The 18,329-nt window shown below is 25.7% G+C and overlaps 1 protein-coding gene across 3 annotated transcripts; it reads right to left on the bottom strand.

Moving 5' to 3' along the window:
• Positions 1-1,900: 1,900 nt before the first annotated feature.
• Positions 1,901-15,629, bottom strand: LOC113553012 (ATP-binding cassette sub-family A member 3-like). 3 transcript variants are annotated; one of them, XM_026956113.1, is made up of 23 exons: positions 15,466-15,629; positions 15,012-15,174; positions 12,635-14,283; positions 12,416-12,570; positions 12,195-12,350; positions 12,044-12,115; positions 11,377-11,515; positions 11,063-11,312; positions 9,968-10,282; positions 9,835-9,894; positions 9,416-9,480; positions 8,454-8,566; positions 7,335-7,569; positions 5,961-6,184; positions 5,617-5,899; positions 5,423-5,548; positions 5,121-5,336; positions 4,789-5,046; positions 4,482-4,723; positions 4,259-4,406; positions 3,404-3,614; positions 3,127-3,343; positions 1,901-2,175 (listed from the first exon to the last, which is right to left on the bottom strand). In XM_026956113.1, exons 3-23 carry the CDS (start codon positions 14,268-14,270, stop codon positions 1,999-2,001), a joined length of 5,298 nt encoding a protein of 1,765 aa, XP_026811914.1. In that variant the 5' UTR covers positions 14,271-14,283; positions 15,012-15,174; positions 15,466-15,629; the 3' UTR covers positions 1,901-1,998. The 3 variants fall into 3 exon arrangements, with proteins under 3 accessions (XP_026811914.1, XP_026811922.1, XP_026811930.1); XM_026956121.1 differs by lacking the exon at positions 15,466-15,629 and adding an exon at positions 15,308-15,326; XM_026956129.1 differs by lacking the exon at positions 9,835-9,894 and having other exon boundaries at positions 15,466-15,626.
• Positions 15,630-18,329: the final 2,700 nt, after the last annotated feature.

The following is an 18,329-nucleotide window of genomic DNA, read 5'->3' as shown; positions in this document are numbered from 1 at the left end:
AATTTAAATAAATCATTATGAAAAAAATAAATAAAAAGTTGATTTTGGTAATTTTATCGAGTAAATTATTTTGTTTTGTGTACTTCGTAGAGCATTCATTTTAACTAATGAACCAATAGGGGCCAAGGCATTAATTAATATTAAATTAATTTAATTTTCTTTTACATTAATAACGCAATATCAGTTTGGAAATAATTAAAATGTTTTGTGACAATTGTGGTTTTTTTTATGTATTTGGTAATATTTAGTAATAACATAAAAATACGGATAAGCCCTGATTTTCTAATTTTCGCCGCTATGCCAATCTAACCGATTCGTACGGTCGTGGTCGTGTTATTTTCTATTTTCTTGCACTAGGCACAGAATAGATTAAGAGGACACTACCCACATATATTGTCTGTCTTATACACGCGTAACATAGTTAAAAACTATTTTGCGCGGGACAATTTTACTTCCTCGATACTTATATCAAAATTACCAAAATTTTAAATCGCATTGAGAAGAACTTTACCTGTGTCGTAGCGTTTTAATTTTTTTGATAACTAGGGGTGTTCCAATATGGTATACTACATATACGCCGTATACTCTTAAGATTTTTTTCCAATATTATGGGTATACTACGTATGCTCTCAATCTTAATTTTCTGTTGGTAAATGAATGCAATTAAAGTTATCGGTTTGAGAACTTTAAGTTTTTTTCATTTAATTATTAAAAACTATTGGTTACCACTATTAAAAAACTTAAAACTCTACAACACAGGTAAAATTCTTCTCAATGCGATTTAAAATTTTGGAAATTTTGATATAAATATCAAGGGAGTAAAATTGTACCGCGCAAAACAGTTTTCAATTATGTTACGCGTGTATAAGACAGAGACAACACATTCGGGTATAGCGCCTTTTTAAATCATAGATAATTATCATTTTTGTACTAATACTGATTACTGTGTAAGACGCAGCAGCTTATAAATATTTATAATATACTAAATTATAGGTATCTATCCCTGTATCTATTGTGAGCTACGATTTTTGTTGAACATGACATAATATAGTACCCATTATTATTAAAACTACATGACACAATAAATCTATTTTGACATGATCAATAATCATTATTATTATCACTCTGTAGTTTGTAGGAACATCTGTGTCCATATAAATTGATCATTGGAAATGAAAAAATAAAAATAAAACCAAAGGAATAATAACTACAACTAAATCATAAATAGAAGGTGAATTAGACATTAAAATATTATTGAATTATTTTGTCCAATTATTTACCTACTACAAGATTTGATTTTAAGTAAAAAATAATTTTAAATCAATAGGCAATTGGTATAAATCAATAAGTAACCTATAAATCAAATACATAATTTAAAAAAAAAAAATTTTTTTTATATAATAAACATATTTATTGTCAATAAATTATTGATAGATACAATAGCTTGGATATCACATTGTGCAAAATTATAATTATAGGTAAATAACAATTTTACTTCACTTCATCATAGTAGATAGTTCATATAATTTTAAAGTTTAAAAGTAAAATATTGACATCTTGAATAAAATATTTAAACCACCACATTGAGTGTGGTGTAAAATACAGTTTTTTATGTTTTAATTATTTAAGATTATTATAAATATAATTTAAAATATTAGTAAATAGTAAAATATACCATAAATGCTTAAGTAATCAGGTTATAGTTTTAATAAAAAAACTTTAATAATCCTAATTATTTTATCCAATAACAGGATTATATAATATATTTTATCACTAGTATCTTTGAATTTTTAATTTATTTTGTTTTAACACACCTTATTTAAATACTTAAATAATACTTAGTAAAAATAAAAAAAATTTAGATTTAAAAAATTAATTTTGTTTTTAAAGTTAAGGAACTCTATGTTTAATATTAAAATAAAAATAATACGAGAACTACACAACATAAATTTGAATTATTAAAAATGTATTTAGGTAATATAAACAACTAACAAGACCTTATGTTGTATTTAAAACTGCCTGTTTTTTTGCAAATGCAATGAATACTTGTTCAAGAGTTGTGTCACTAACAGTATAGTCTTCAATTGCAGTATAATTTTCTTTAATTGCTTTCATCTGACCAAATATCTCTGACAGTGGTATATTTGGATTAGTAATATGATAATGTAATAAACCCTGCAATATAAATGACATGTTAATATCAATACATGTACAAAAAGAAATTATTTTATTTTAATAATTTTAGTTTAATTCATCTTCTGTATGAAATAAAAAACCAACTCGATTATATATTATCTGAAATTGTTTTATGAAAATATATTAATTTACAAAATTTGTTTCATTCTAAAATTGTTTAGAAAAGTGAAATTAGAACAAAAGGTTCTAAAGCTTTTTTTACAGTGATGCTCTATTTTGAACCAAATTTAGCAACAATCTCTAGCTATGAATACTATAAGGAACATGAATAAAAAAAAAAGTAGTACTAATAGTAGTATGTCACTAGATGTTTTTCCTTTATTAAGAAAATTGAGGAATCATAGATATTTTTGATTATAAACCACAAACCATATGAATTCTTGGACACAAATAGATTTTAAATCAATATTTAGATCCTCGCTAAGTCGCCAAGGACTTGCTATAGTTGCTATAGTAACAGATTTCAATAAATAACGCAAAATCAATAACGGTCAGAAAAAAAAAGTTGTATCCACACTAAAAACATATTTATGTTCAAATACAATTTCTCATTGGTAACCAATTTAAAGCTTATTAATTTTGGTAAAAATACCATTATAAATTATAAAGTATAAAAATTGAAAAAATGCAATGAATTAAAATATGTGATTTTCATAAGATAGTTAAGATCATGTGGGGTTGCAGAGCCCGCCAAATACATAAAATTATGTGCAGAAGTGAATTGGTTAATGTTGAAATTGTTTGGACAAAAAGTTCAAGTACAATAATAAATAATTAGATAAATAATCCTTTATAAATAATTAATTGCAATAAATATTGTAAATATATACATTTTTTTTTTTTTTGTTTTATAGGATACTAGTAATGCCACACCACTATATTGGAATGAAGTTACTTTAATACAATATAAGAGTAATAGATCAATCTCACCTTATGCTCATCTTTTAAATTTATGTCAGGAGCAAACTGACGTTCTATATCAGATTTTAGATCAGTAACATTGAAATTTTCAATATAACATAGTTTTATCATTATTGTAAATCCTTGTCCATATCGATTTTTTAAATATTGTATATTACCAATACATTTCATCACACCATCTACCATTATTGTCAAACGGTTGCAAAGTGCTTCACATTCATCCATACTATTTAAGTAAATCAAATAATTAAAAATCAATATCAATATTAAATACAATTTTTTTTACCTATGTGATGTAAGTACAACAGCTTGTCCACCTCTTTGACTAGCAGCTAATAGTTGCCATAAATTACGCCTTGCTACAGGGTCTACTCCACTAGTGGGTTCATCCAAAAATACAACAGGAGGATCTCCAATTAATGCCATTGCAGTGTTTAATTTTCTCTTATTACCACCACTATAATTTCCACAGAGCCGATCTTTATATTCTTCAAGGCCTATAACAATGATAATAATAATAAAAATAAAACATTAATAGTATACAAATTTTGAAGTTTTCAAGATAATCAGTATATGATTAGGTAGTACCTATCTATAAGAAAAAAAAATGTCAACATTTAATATGACCTTTAGAGAAGTTATAATTTTTCAAAAATATGGTTATTAATTATTTTTTTATTTTGTTTACTATTACAAATAATGAAATATAATTTACACTGTATTTTAAGCAATTAGTATACCCTGTTCTGGTTAAGAGTGCTCAATCGCTTAGATGAAAACCAGTTCTATTCGCGCATGTATTTTGCTACGAGGAGCGCTTTGGTGTGCCAACGCATGTTTATACATAGTGACTCCGACAATCAACAACGGCGGTCGTACAATGCTGACCAATCACAGGGCTTTTGATCTCGCCCGAGGGGTCTGACAGTTATTGGCTGCTCAGTATGCATGCGTGAGTTTGGGCACTCTTAACCTGAACAGGGTATAGTCCTGGTTAAATATGAATCAGATATGACTTATAAGATGATTAGAATTTATATAAATATAAAAATATAAACTTTTACTCTTAATAAATAAACAATATAGGTAATTAATAAAAACTAAATTTCAAAAAATACGTCCAATATTTTATTTTACATACCTAATAGTTTAATCCATTTATCAACATGTTTTTTAGTGTTTTTTGGTGGTATTCCTCTTAAAATTGCCATTAGTTTTAAAGTTTCTCTTCCAGTAAGTTGATCATTTATTGCATCGAATTGAGGACAATAACCAATCAAAGAAACATACTATATAGCATTATTATAATTAATTTATATAAATATTTATTTAATATTAAAATAGTATTCTATTTTTATACTAACTTGATTTATGTTAGAGCTGAGTTTGTACAACTTATCTGTCAGGATAGAAGCGTCACCTTTTGAAGGAAATGTATCACCAGTTAAAATTCGGAATGTAGTTGTTTTACCTGCGCCATTCACACCAAGTAAGCCAAAACATTCACCAGGTGAAACCGCAAAACTTATACCCTTGACACCAGTAAATTTAAAACTAAACTTTTTAACCAAGTCATCAACCAGCAATAATGGTGAGGAAGCATTACCTAACATAAAAACGTACAGTTTAATTAAATTTATAAGTAATTTGTTTGCTAGCATTTTCAATTACTAGAATGCGTTTTGGCTGCATCGACTTTGTCTCTTTCACCACCAACATCTGGATCTTCATTTACATCTTTATAACTAACACCAGTACCAATGATTTCATTAAAAGCAAACTGATATAATCGATGAAATATTTTATAATCAAATAATAATATAATGACTATGTACAGTATGCTACTAAATAATAAAAATAAAGTTTCTTCTAGTATGCCATCCGGATTTTTATCGGACTTGAAAACAAAATAACTTTTTCGTTCAATACCTAAAATGTTCAAGTAAATAAAGATTATAAATCTTAGTTAGTATAAAACAAAAAAAAAAAAATTAAGAACTTACTTTTACACTTTTCAACTATAAAAGGTGATTTACACACTTTGCACATGTTGTTTTCCCATGCTATTTGAATAAATCCTGATATACATGATGAATATGCAAAATGTGGAATAATTAAAACACTCAACCTTATTAAATTTAATGTGTTAAAGGAATTTATTTTATTATACTCTCTTATTAAGTCTTTTAAAATATATAACCCAGTATTTAGGAACATTCCTGTAAACAAATAAACAACAAGTTATGAATAATTAACAGATAATAACTGCTAATTTTAAAAATGTTAAAATATATATATAAAATACCTATTATAAAATTAATTGCAATGAACAATAACATGGAACTGACTAACGTTTTTTTAAAATAGCTATAAACATATGCATAGAATATTGCACTCCATCCATAAATAAGTAGTAATGTTAATAGAACACCTGTAAAAATCATATTTTAGTTATACATTAAATAAACTTGGTTTAAACTTTATACTAAATTAACTTACCAATGTCATTAAAATCAGTCAATAAGTCGTTTTTATCCATTAAATACATACCAACCAATGTTGATAAAACCACAATTATATAACAAAAATAATCCCAAATGAAACAAGTAACCCAATACATGATCGGCGAAAGTTTAGTCATCATTTGTAGGTGTTTAATGCCACTTACTCTTTCATTTAATGGCAATGCTATGAAATATCCTATTAAATACAATAAACCAGGTGTGAAGGTAGTTATCCAAAGAAATGCTAGTGACACCCCAAGTCTTTCATCACATATATTCTAAAAAAAAAAAAAAAAAATTATATCTTAACTGTATATTTAATTACAACGAATATCTTACAATTGTATCCAAATGAATCGGTTCATTAACAGTTGAAATAAATGAATCATTATTTCCTGACAACTTATGTAATAGAGCATTAGAATAAAGATTCACTGCAATTGCTGGAGTATGAATAGCTATATTATTGTATATAACAGTTGATTTTGTTTTGTTAAAGTCACCAGCAATCATAAGATTTGTTCTATAGTTGAACACATCATCTTTGCACATTTTTAATAGATCTATTAAACAAATTTTTAATTTATTAATTCTAATTTCCAAGTAACAATGTATTTTAAATTAACGATATTTTTACTGAGCAGTGGTATGATATTTATCGTTAACATATAAGTATTATACATAAAAAAAGAATGTTTATTTCTATAAAAATGTACCTCTAATGTATCTTCTATACAACTTTTACTCAATTTATTCAGCAGTTTTATACATCCGCGAATTTGCCTCACTCATTTTACTTAATAAACTCCAAATATATACCAAAAATTAGTATTTTTTTTTTTTTTGGAATGGGTCGGATAAAGTGGATAGGCTACCTGAACTTAGCCTACCTAATTGAAAATTAATCATATAAATATAAAAATAACTGGCTTATCTTGAAAACCAATTTACTTTTTTTGGTATACAATTGAATTTTATTGGGGAAAGTGGGTAAGCCAAGGTCATGGTCATTAATTTTGTATTAAAATATAATTTAAAATGTGATTATTCCATTCCAATCTATTTTAATAAATTAATATGTAACTTATATCATTTTAATATTTATACTGTAAACTTTAATATTAAAAAACTAAAAAAAGTTAGCATATGATAATTGAAAAAGCAATTGAGAACGGGTACAATGTATTATTATACAATAATGCTCATGGTTTAAATACAATTTAAATTGTAATAATAATAAAGGCTAATCCAAAAATAATTGTAATATGTTTATCATATTCTAAATTTAGGTAATGTTAAGTGTTTAGGGAACAAAGAATAATCAGGGCTTTTATAAGCTTATAAAAATGCCCAAAATTGTAAATGTTTTATTTTATATGACATATAACAGGGGTGGCCAAATTGCGGCTTGCGATCTTATTTACAAAAACCAAAATTTTTATTTTTTTTTGCATACATTTATATAAAAAAAATGTTTTTATTATTATTATTTTATAATTTCATATGTTTATCAGATGTTAGCTATCTTTATTATTTTTGTGGTATAAAAGTACAGATTAGATAATTTGGCTATTGATATAATTACATTAATATATGTGGTTCACGTACATAGTCATGTTGGCCACCCCGGATATATAATATGCTGTTATGTTTGTTTTATTATGGTGTTAGATACATATACATGTATATGAGCAATGATTATATTAATTTTACCATTAATTATATTGTTTTCTGATGATGTTTCATTAACAGTAGCTTTATTTAATTTAGAAATAGCCACAAACATTGGTTCCAAATTCTCAGAAGAATTATCTCCAGCACGGTAATATACACTACTATCCTTATAGGTGCTTAATGATATATTTAATGCTTGGGAAACAACAGATTGATTGACTAAATAACTTGATGTTCTAGTAATTAACAAGCCCAATAGAATTGGTCCGATACCCTGGAAAAAATAAGAATAGAATTAATAATTATAAAAAACTTTTTGTTTAGTGTAGCCCTGCTTATACATGTTACAGTATTTTTCGTCTCGACACCAAACAACTTTAGTCTTTATTTTATAAAAATTATTTTGTGTTTAATAAACATGTAATATAATAAATTATGAAATACTAATCATTAATATTTTACATACAAAAAAAAAATTATGACTTATGTAATAATAATCTTCAACTTTAAAATAAATCTGTTAGCAAATGGGATTCCCTCTTAATATTCATGTTAGCATTTTCTAAACAGAATATATTTTTATTGCGCCCTTTATAAATATTTACAATTTTTTTACTGGATCAAAAAGTTTAATACAGATACTTTATTCATCAACTGTTCTTATAGAAATACAAATATATTAAAAATACATTGAAACTATTTAAAAAATGTTAACATTACAAATTAGTTAACAATTTATAAAATTTTCAATTTCAATAGTTAGGACTTAAAACTTAATACAAAGTTCCTCAAAAGTTGTCCTTAAACAAACTAAAAATAAATAAAGTACATGTGCAAAATTGTTTGTTTTCATAGTATGTAATTTTAATTTAAGAATAAATATCCTCTATCTATACTATCTCAGTTAATTATAAATCAATGTTCCAAATTAAATTATACATTCTTTGTATTATTATAACTTATGACTGAATTAAAATTTAACATATCCACTACACTTTAGTTTCTACAATGTCATATTTGACGATAAAATACTCATTCTACATAATATGGTAAATACGCAACACTATTTAATAGTTACTAATAATTAGTAATAATAAAATTGACTATTGATATTACATTTTTTTTTTAGTTTAAATAAAAAACATAATTATAACTCACAAAAAATAATGACAAAAGCCATCTTCTATATGTATAAATGGCTTTTTTTTCCAACAATACTTTGAACTGGTTTTTCATTAAATTTAATCCGTTTGTATACTTTGGCATCAAAGCTAAAAAAATATATACACGATAGTCAGTGAATAGTATTCAGAAATAACTAATAAATTATAACAATATTATCATATATAAGATATAGAATTCTAATTATTTTTATAATGTTCATACAATTTAAAACTTAATTTTGCTGCTTTTTAAGGTTGGTATAGAGACAAGATTAAAAAATTAAATATAATGTTAATACAAAAACTTAAAAATTTAAGTTTTTTGTAGATATTTTTTAACCATCATTCTTGTATATTTTTGTGAGTTTGTCTACTCAGAATTATATTATTCAAAATTATAATTTTTGAATTTCAATAATAATTATTTTTTCCAATTAAATAGGTTAGGTCCTTATAGCTTTTTAAAAAAAAAAAGTTCAAAATTAAGACCTATTAATGTATTAAAGAAATATGTTTTAAAAATTTCAACATTAGGTATTATACTAACAAGTGTATTGGATAGGAATATATTTCTTGTAATTCAATAACAAGCTATTTCTTTTTAAATATTTAAAATATTCTAAGTGACTAAGTTAACAATATAATACTTTTACATGATATATTCACTAACAAAATGGAATACTAATAAAAAAAACATCTAAAGTGGAAATTCCAACTATGAATGAGGGAATCTCGTACAGGGATTTGTCCATGGATCAAATTATTGAAGTAGGTAGTTATATATATCAAAGATTATATATACAATATCTTATATAAAACTATCAGTAAACAATTTAATTATTATTTTAGTTTAAAGCAGTTTAAAGAATGAAATTTAAGATAAGCTTTTCTTATTTACAAACAATATGTTAAATTTTGTATTAGAATATCTTAAAGATAATAATTTAAATAATTTACTTTGTGTGATATCATTATTAGATGGTTGTTTTGGTTCATATCTATCATCTCCAGCTGCGACTGAACTAAAAATAAAAAAAAATTAAATGTAATATTGATTTAATTTTATAAATCTCATGTGATGTGTAAATACAAAATTTACAATAAATCAATTTAAAGAAATACAAATAAATATGTGTAAATTATATAAATAATGTTAATGATTTAAATTATTTACTATAGATTAACTACAATTAAAGTACTACAAATTATAGTGAAAAATGTCATTTCCTAAACAATACAATTCTACCGTTAAATATAATATATATTAAATAATATGTGATTATTGAACAATAACAACCAACAGTCAGTTTAACACAATTATGAAATAAAGGACAAATGACACGATAAAAAATAACATGCATGCATGAACTTCTCACCGTTGGTTATTGTTGTCACCAAAATCATTATTCAATGTCGAGTTCTTTTTATTGTCTACCCTACATTAAATATTATATTTGATAGGAGTATAAATAATATAAAATTTTGTGTTAAAATATATTCAAAAATTACTTTGGATAGATGTCGCCTGTAGTTGAATTAGTTATTTTAACATTTTTCAAGCCAAAATTTTGTTTTTGAAATTCAAGAGCAGAAAATAGGGCAGCAAATTGATTTCTTTTTCTAGCTGGTAGATTAAATATAACTTGCATTTCCATGTTGGCCATTAAAATAAATTCAGGCACATACTGTTGAATTAGATTGGTCACTTGGTCAACTTTGCAATCAACGTCTTTGGTAATTATCAACTGGTAAGTACCAGCATCAACTGGTGTGTTTATAGATGATATATCATTATCATCATCATTGTGTATATTTCTTTCAGCTCTAAAGGATAAAAATATTTTATTTTTTTAAATAACATGTTAAAAAGTATAATTTTTTAACTATTTATATATAATTTACATGTGCACATAAAATCTTTTTATTTTATAGATAATTAAACAGATATAACTTTTGCACCTTTAATTGTCAGCAATACTTTGTTATCAATTATCAATAACATATAAAAACTCAAATAAAAAGTAAAAATATTAACAGGATGCCAAAAACACATGTGTTGTCTCCTTATAAATATTTTAGATAATAAATGTTCATTCAATAAAACCAATTTTGTGTGTTTAGCTTAAATATTAGAGAAAAATAGTCCATTGTCAAACTTAAAGGTAAGAACATTATCTATACCCTGCAGTCTATTTTTTACGATATTTTAATATATGTTAAATATTAATATTTAAAAATGCTCATAATGTGTCCTCATAGTATTGAACATTAATGTTCTAGAATATTATAAATATAAAACAAATTTGCAAATAAAATCATTTACAATCATTTATTAAATATTAAATAAACTGTTATTATGTAGAACGAATTTCTAAAAAATGGTACAAATTGAGACCAGGCAGAAATATCTGCTAGACGTACATAAAACTATTTTATCAAACTGATGGTAGTAAATCAAGATTTTATTAATGGAAAATTATCATAAAATATTTAAATGAGTGGAAATTCCATGTATAGGATTATTTATCTATATTCGTTGAATCTATGGGTAATATTAACCTTAAAATAGTAAAATATACAATTTTTTATAAAAAAATATATTACTTAAGAAAAACTTCTTCCATTGTTGTACAAGATATACCCATTCCTTTTATAGAGAATTTTTCTCTATTAAATTCTAGCATACTAAAAACATCTGGAAATTGATCAGTATTATCATTGGGTAAATTAATGACAACTTGAGCAGTCAATGAGCTTTGAATTTCTGCTTCTGGTATAATTTTTTTAATCGCTTCTATAATATTAGACTCATTGCATGGTTCTTCTTTTACAATAGTCAAATTATAACCAGTTCCTGTTAATTTTTATGATATGTATGATTATTTAGTAATGTTTAAATTTATTATTTTTTTTTTTACCATAAGCTTTTTTTAAAAACAATGAAGAGCCATAACATTTAACTTGTCCATGGTCCATGATGGCAATCCTGTCACCAAGGACATCAGCTTCTTCCATAAAATGTGTTGTGATTAAAATAGTTCTTGTTCCTCTAAAAGACTAAAAAAATATATAAATATATAATACAATAATATATATGATATTAAACATGTATAAGAAAATGATACAATATAATATTTTAAATAAAAATATTTATGGCATAATAATTTGTTTTTATCTGTTCTATATAGAGTGAATATAACAAATATGTTTGTTAACAACATAAAACCCTATGAAATAAAGAAAAAACATTTATGGTAAGAACATACATATACATTAATATTTCTCATGTAAACATATAAAAAAAATGTTTATAAGCCACTGCTTGTCAAAAATAACAAAAGTAGTATTGAAAGTTGTAAAAAAAATGGTTAATACTCTAGTTTTAGTATTTATTTGTTTTAAAAATTTTAAGTGAATAAAATCTGTCTATTATAAGTTGATATTGAGATATTTAGATAATATAATTATTATGTAGGTAGTTAAATTTACTGAAAATAATTTAATTTTCAAATAAAAGCTGATTAAGAATATACCAAAATCTAATAAATAAAGTTAAAGGAATTAAAACAAAATAGATTATCATACCAAGAGTAAATCCCACATTTCTCTTCGAGATTCAGGATCCATTCCAGATGTTGGTTCATCTAATATTAATATCTGAAAATCAAATAATAAATATTATTTCTAGTTACTTATTCATTAAAAAATAATACACGAATTAAAATTAAAATCTTACTTTAGGATTGCCAACTAACGCAATTGCAAGAGATAGCTTCCGTTTCATTCCACCAGAAAGATTACTTACTAGTTCGTTTTTCTTTTGCAATATATTTAAAAGTTCAAGCAAATGTAGACCCTCTGATTTTGCATTTTTTAATGGTAAACCTTTCAACTAAATTAAATTTACAAAAATATTACAATTTTTAAAATATTGTAGTGTAAACATTTAATACATACCATTCCAAAAAATATTAAATGATCCAAAGTAGTCAAATAAGAGAAAAGTAAATTATGCTGAGGACATAAACCAAGATTTTGTCTAAAATCGTCAATGTTACTAAATAAATCATTTCCATTAACATTTATAGTACCATATGTAGGAGAAAATAACCCTTTAATAAAATAATTAAATTAATGTAGTTATGTAAAATAATAATTATAAAATACAAAAACTACCTGTAATAATTGACATTGTAGTTGTTTTTCCAGCACCATTATGGCCTAAAAGAGCAGTAATTTGCCCCTTATATAAATCCAAATTTACTCCATTAACTGCATAGAAATTCCCAAAATGTTTATGTAAGTTTTGTATACTAATTCCAACTTCATAATTATCAGGAGGTTTTTCAAAAAGCCTACTGTTGCTTTTACTAATGGGAACCATTACATTATTTTCAGTCTTATTTTTTGGCCATTTGCAGAAGAAATAAAATGGTTTTGCAACACCAAATTTTCCTGGCATGACTGAGTCAATGTACCAAGCAAAAAATCCATACAGAAAACAATCAATAACAAACATCATTAAAATAAAACCAACTGAAAAACTGTTACCGCCTTTTGCAGCAGTGAATAAAGTGGAGAATTGAAGACCTTTTCCTTGAGTTTCAAGTGACGATATAGCTATATAAGCTCTCGATACTGCAAAATTTGGAAATAATGTGAATAATGTTTGAATTAGAATGCTTGTAGAAGGTTTCATAAAGTTTTTAGGTATAGTGTAAGTGAGACACCATACACTACTACCAACAATCAAAGCAATTAATGGTCGATTGAATAAACTACTAATTGCAAAACAAAAAAATATTCCAGCAATCATATACATCATTAAAAAAATCCACAAGAGTAATGGATTTGTATAATTTAATAATTTTCCTTGACCAATAGGTGTTTCAAAACAGGTAATATAAGTAATAAATGTGATTGATATAGCATATATAAAAAAATTATGTAATATCCATCCTGTCCATATCATCCATGGTTTAAGACCCATAATTTTCATTAACTCTTTTACGCCTGAATCTTTTTCTTCAACAACTCTCTTAATTGTATGAGAACACATTAACAAAAAACTTAAAACAGTGAATAACGGCAAGAACATACTAAATAATTCTTGAAATGATGAATCCTTTAAGTAACTTGCATATGGGTATGACTGAATTTCTAAGTTATAATCATTTAAATTAAGACCACTTTTATTATTGGCACTCATCAAAACAAAAGCTTTGTCTATGGTTAATTGTAATGCTAAAAATCCATAATTTAGGTATTCATCACCATAGTCCATAGGCCCTGGTATTTCATATGGAGGAAATAAATGATCTGTTAGCCATAATTCATTTGTGCTTCTTATCTTGTACTTTAGAGCTTGGGATTTTAAAGTTTCTTCAAAAACAATACCAAATCCCATAACACTACTATAACCATCAGTGTTATTGAATTTTATTTTGAATTTGTTTATCATATCATCTTCATTAATAGCTGTTTCAATGTTATCGTATGCAATGTCCAAATTTTTTTGTACTATTTCCATAATCTGTTCTGTTTCCTTAGTTTGGGGAGTATAGATGAAATGTCCCGTTGAGTGAAGATTTCTAAAAATTAGATATAAAGTGTCTTCAGGAACAGGGTTTGGTATAGTTTGGTTTACAATTGTTGATTCAGATGTTTTATCATTTGAAAATTGTGATTTTACATAATTGATCAAAAAAAATAACAAACACGGTACTATTATTTCAATTATAGTACTAAACCAATGTCTTTTTCGTAGTTGTAAGCTTTTCCATAAAAGTACTTTAATCTTTAACCACATCATCTTTACTTATTTTCTGAAAAAAAATATACATATATAATATATCCTTAGTATATTAATACAATCTAATTCATTGTTAACAGAAATTAAAAATGAGAATTTATACAATATTATTTTAATTATTCTCTCTAAGAGGATGTCGTACAAGCATATCCTTATTTTATTTACCTATGTAAATAGCTTAATATTAAAGTGAATTGACATATCAAACTTAGATGATAACATAATTTATTATATGAGCTTTCCTGGATTTAAATTTGTAAACAAATAATGAGTAAGTAAAATTATAAAATATTAATATTAAAAATAAAATATTGTTAAGATCCGCCTACTGAATATTGATGTTCAATATTAAGAAGGCACATTATGGGCATTTTTAAATATTAATATTTTACATACTCACAAGCATAACTCGCTTGAGAATTAAAATACTATAAAAAAACTTTCAAGATTACACAGAAAATGTTCTTACTTTATTTGTAAATCAATCAATTTACTTTACTATTAAAGCTAACCGCACAAAATAGGAACTGCTGAACTTACATTTTAGTATGTTGTGCGTTAGTAAGCAGGTATGGCATCTTATTAAGTGCACTTATTAAATGTTTAAAATTACACTATTTGTAAAAAATGCTTAAATAAATTACCAATAAAATTTAAGACCCTTATGTATATTCATTTTTAAATTACAACAAAAAATAACATCAAGATTGTCAATATTTGGTTAAATTAAAATGCACTTACCCAATACCCGATAATGACAACAATGGCGCTTCGGTGTTAATATTATAGACCTGGTACGGATGGTATGATATTATACTTCATTGAGGTAGGTAAATAACTTTAATTACATCCAACAGACGCGTTTAATGAATATGATACAGGTACTGCCGCATAACTATGGTAGCTAGAAAAACGAAAATTAAAATACAATTTTAACTAATAATATTTGTCGTTTTACGCAGTGTATAATGTATAATATATAAACGATTAAAAGCGCTGTTAAAAAATTGAATACTAAATAGAATATAGAACCATACGGCCTACAATTTAGTGAGTAACAGCTCGGCGTACCGACTGCTCAAACTCAATACTCATTACTCAATAGTCAGTACCATAGAATACACAAGTCTCGAATGTCAAGAGTTGATCAATTACGGTGATAGCTAATTAATAATTAGTGATTAGGAATACTAACATTTTCCAATATACGAAGTACAAAAGGCACAGCCATCAACAACGACTCGTCGTAGTCGCGACTACAAAAAATCAATGTCGTTGTGGTAAATAATAAATATATAATATAACTGATAAGAAAATTGATGATATATCAGATATAATAATATGTCATATCGGCTGACGGCAGGAAGCGTTATATATATAATCACAGTACAATAACACAAGCCACGGTCTATACAGAATAAGTAGACCAAAGACCCAACTCAAACAGACATACTTCCACTCACACGAAAATACTTACCGAAATGAGTCACACGATTATACACTATACAGTTGTACAGTATACACCCAAACGGCCACAAGCTGCGTGCAGTCGCCAAGGTCGCTATTTTTAACCCGAGTAAAATAGAAATTATTTGTGTTTTTTACGATTTTTGAAAAATATATGCATTATATTTATCTAGATATTATGACTCATCAATCATCATACATTTTATAGCTTGTAAAATTACGCCATACGATAGTTTTTGTACTTTATAGTTAATGATGACTAAAGCACAGAACAAACTTAGCGAAGAACAATATCGAATGTTCGAATTATTCAAATAAAATTAAACTAGATTTATTCGATTATATCGATTGTTTTAAATTTTTATACAAATGAAAAATATTCGAATACTTTTTGCGTAAAAGAAGGTCACGTAAACTAATTGTCTAATGCAAACAGCAAACGTTTATAACTACTATTCGATATAGTACTGAAACTTAAATAATTAAATATAACTATACCAACACAAACTAATCAATTATGACTGGTATTGACTATTCGGCAATTCAATTAAAAGTAGTAAAGCCCATTACCCAGGTCTAGGTGATTTAGGTGTGCCGATGAATCTGCGTACTGAACCGTCTGAATTTGGCCAATAAATAGACCACCAAACAACTGAACATTTGACAATATTAGTACCTGTATTACCACAGAACAATAATATTACTAATAAATTATACATTTAATTCTGCATAAATAATATTCCTGTAGTTTTAAACGAAATTTATAAAATCGTTCAGTAGTGTTCACCATTAAATGTTTACCTCAGATCTCAGTGGTGAACAGCACCAAAACGATTAAGTTAAAATTTTAGTTTTAGTTTAACTGTAAATCCACTTTAGCAGAAATAAATAAATAATATTATTATTATTATTATTGTGAGTACTAAATAACAATTCAATCCAACAAATCTAAATAACTCAATAATAATAAAATATAAAATAAATATCAGCTGCTTTTATTTCTTTAATGTTTTTAACAAATTTATATACTTAAAGCACCATTTAACTCAAAAAATTTTCTTTGATTTATATTATAGTAGATGCTATGACGAAAAAAATGATTATACTACTAAAATAAATTCGTTTGTGACAATCCGTTCGTTAGTTACGATGAATTTTGACATTGCGCGTGACGTCACGGATTCGTTCAAATGTATTAAGGTTGCCAGATTTGGAAATTAACCGATTAACTGGTACAAATTTAATGACTGGTCAAAGGACACCGGGAGGATGAATGGCAACCCTATAGTGTATTGGAATCTAGGACATTTGATACCCAATTGACACCCGGTGATAGGACAATTGACACCGAATATAAAATTTATAAATACTGAATAATCAGCGTATAATCGTATAATATAATAATATAATTTAAAAGTTTATTCTAATAAAATGAAAAGATAAACGATTTTGTAAATATTAATTAATTTAAATTTAAATAATAGGTAATAAAAATAAAAGATAATATTCAAATTTAATGTTTAATTACGAAGGATACGTTTTTTAAAAAACAAATAATTTTAATATTTGTTTTGAATTGAGAAGTTTTACATATGTGTTTAAGCTTTTCTTCATTTGATTTAATTTTTCTATTTATTTGAATACCTTTATTTAGTTTTAAAATCTCTATTGAGGTTATGGAGTTACTCACGATTATCATAATCGTAATCGTAATCGCTCGGTGTGAATTGTCCGTGTTCTAAAAATATCGGGTGCAAAAAGTCCGATATCGGCAAAACCGTCGGGTGTGAATTGTCCGAATACCAGTGTATTGAATGAATATTTTTTGTGTAAGCCTATATACTTAGGTACATATATTATGCATTAAAAATGCATTATTCACTAGCTAAAAGTTAAATACGAATTAGTTTATACCTATCGTCAACGTAAAATCAACCAATTTCAACGTATATACATATTATACCAATAATAACTACGCATATACATACACCAAAGTCCAAAGTTATCCTTATTATACACGTAGATTATACGATGTATACGTGCTATGTTTACTGGGTATGACTACGTACCACGTACGTTAGTATTCAGCGGCGCTTTCCGATGGAGACGGACTAGCTATACAAGGCGTATCCGTCGAGCATATTCCACCGCGTTTTTTCTGTACAATATCTAAAAAATTATGGTATAAACGCGACGTTTTCCGTCAGGGAGTAAAAACGTGACCACTGACCAGAAACTTCGGGTTCGAAACCCGAACATTTTTGTCGATGAAAATGTTTGGCACATTTCCAGTCTAACAGAAAAAAAGTTTTTCAAGCTTGAAAAGAATAAAAACGTATCTAAAATATGCTATGAAAGACGTAATGTCTTTATTTGATAGGTATTTTATAATAAATTAATCTTATATTTTGAATTTACATTTAGAATAAGCGTATGAAATGGTTTAATAATGATGTCTATTGTCCATATATCGGGACATTCAAATAACAACTTAAAAAATTATCGATGAGCTTGCGTTAAATCCAAGAATAATAGACCTTCTTTCATGAATATATGAAAACAAACAAAAAAATTGTATGAAATTTAAGTTAT

This window comes from Rhopalosiphum maidis, chromosome 4, assembly GCF_003676215.2.
Source record: "Rhopalosiphum maidis isolate BTI-1 chromosome 4, ASM367621v3, whole genome shotgun sequence".
Taxonomy (NCBI): Eukaryota; Metazoa; Arthropoda; class Insecta; order Hemiptera; family Aphididae; genus Rhopalosiphum; species Rhopalosiphum maidis.
Note: the sequence above shows the minus strand (reverse complement) of the source record. Positions and strands in the feature narration are given on the sequence as shown.

Excerpts from the sequence above, each read along its gene's own strand:
- LOC113553012 (XM_026956113.1), bottom strand. The coding sequence starts at position 14,270 with ATGATGTGGTTAAAGATTAAAGTACTTTTATGGAAAAGCTTACAACTA. Across the intron at positions 12,116-12,194 it reads CGTTAGTTGGCAATCCTAAA|ATATTAATATTAGATGAACC; the intron begins GTAAGATTTTAA and ends TTTGATTTTCAG. Across the intron at positions 5,047-5,120 it reads TATAGTTGAAAAGTGTAAAA|GTATTGAACGAAAAAGTTAT; the intron begins GTAAGTTCTTAA and ends TGAACATTTTAG.